Source organism: Arachis duranensis, chromosome 4, assembly GCF_000817695.3.
Source record: "Arachis duranensis cultivar V14167 chromosome 4, aradu.V14167.gnm2.J7QH, whole genome shotgun sequence".
Lineage (NCBI taxonomy): Eukaryota > Viridiplantae > Streptophyta > Magnoliopsida > Fabales > Fabaceae > Arachis > Arachis duranensis.
Genome location: NC_029775.3, coordinates 104529421 through 104531035, shown reverse-complemented (window position 1 = coordinate 104531035; position 1615 = coordinate 104529421). Strand labels below are relative to the sequence as shown.

The window sequence follows — 1615 nt, the reverse complement described above, 5'->3', positions numbered from 1 at the left end:
GACTTTCAGGAAGATGATATAGAACACGACCATCATGCAGACGCCGATGTCGACAATGGGGATGCGGTTGAATTGGAAGACAGTTTGGACGGCAACGGAGGAATGTCTGACAATTATGCGGAAGACGAGTTTTACGCCGTTGATTCCGTAGAGTCGATAGGTTGGATTGATTTTTTGAACTTGAGCGAGGAGGATGTTCTCCGGTTTAATTTCGTAGATGTTGACATTGCATTTGAGTTCTACCAACAATATGCAAAGCACCATGGCTTCGGCGCGAGACATTCCAAAAGCGAAAAACGCGGCGAGGTAAGGATACGGCAGGAGTTCGTGTGCCACCGACAAGGATACCGATCCCTGAAGTTCTACTCGATGCCTAACCGACAAAAGAGGCCGAGGCCGAGACACGGTGTGGATGCCCTGCAAGGATGCTACTCCGCATGGACGATGAATCAGGACGTTGGCATGTTGCGTACTTTTCAGACGTGCATAACCACCACGTTCTTGAGTTGCGATTTTCTTCCATGCTCTCGGGCCATCGGAGGATGAGTGAAGCGGACATCAAGCAGATGAACGACATGCGCAAAGGGGGCATTGGCGTCTCCCGAATCTACTGTTTTATGGCGAGCCTGGCCGGTGGGTATCATAATGTCCCGTACACAACAAGGGACATGCACAATGTAAATGCGAAGCAACGAAGGGAGGGTGGCCTAGATGCGGAATCATGCCTAAGATATCTCCAAGAGTGCAAGGCAAATGATCCAACACTGTACTACAAGGAAGTTGTTGACGGTGAGGGCGTGTTGCAATACCTTTTTTGGTGTGACAGCACCAGCCAAATTGATTACCAGGTGTTTGAAGACGTGGTTGCGTTTGATGCAACGTACAAGAAAAATGTTTACCTTTCACCTCTTGTAGTATTCTCCGGTGTGAATCACCACAACCAAATGGTTGTCTTTGCCGCTGCACTGGTGGCAGACGAGAAAAAAGAGACCTATGTCTGGCTGCTTCAGCAGTTGCAAACTTCAATGAAATGGAAGGCTCCCGTGTCCATAATAACCAACGGTGACAAGCAAACGAAGTCTGCGATCGAGCAAGTTTTTCCAGAGGCTCACCATCGACTCTGCGCTTGGCATCTACTCCGAAACGCCACGAGCAATATCGGAAAGCCCAAATTCACCAGGATGTTTAGGGATTGCATGCTCGGCGACTACGAGGTCCGAACATTTCAGAGAAAGTGGTTTGAGATGGTTGAGAAATTTGGCATCGCCAATAAAAGATGGGTACAGGATATGTACGAGAGAAGGCACAGTTGGGCCACAGCACACATACGGGAAAAGTTCTTTGCTTAATTTCAAACAACATCAAGGTGCGAAGGGCTTGCACACTGTGATATCATGGTATGTTAAGTCTCGATACAACTACACTGAGTTTTTATGTCATTTCCATCGATGCTTGATGTTCGTGCGCGCAAAGGAGGTGGAGGCTGATTTCGAGTGTGCAAAGGGTGACCCTGTTATGACCACTAACCTGAAACAGCTGGAGCGGAGTGCAGTCGACAACTACACTCGTGCGATATTCTATTTGTTTGTTTCCATTCTTGACAGGGCCTGTACAA

General features: G+C 48.1%; 1 protein-coding gene across 1 annotated transcript; it reads left to right on the top strand.

The window, feature by feature from the left end:
- The first annotated feature begins 542 nt into the window (after window positions 1-542).
- On the top strand, window positions 543-1349 carry LOC107485436 (protein FAR1-RELATED SEQUENCE 5-like). The gene has a single exon (XM_016105973.1). The coding sequence runs from the start codon at window positions 543-545 to the stop codon at window positions 1347-1349; it is 807 nt and encodes a 268-aa protein (XP_015961459.1).
- Window positions 1350-1615: the final 266 nt, after the last annotated feature.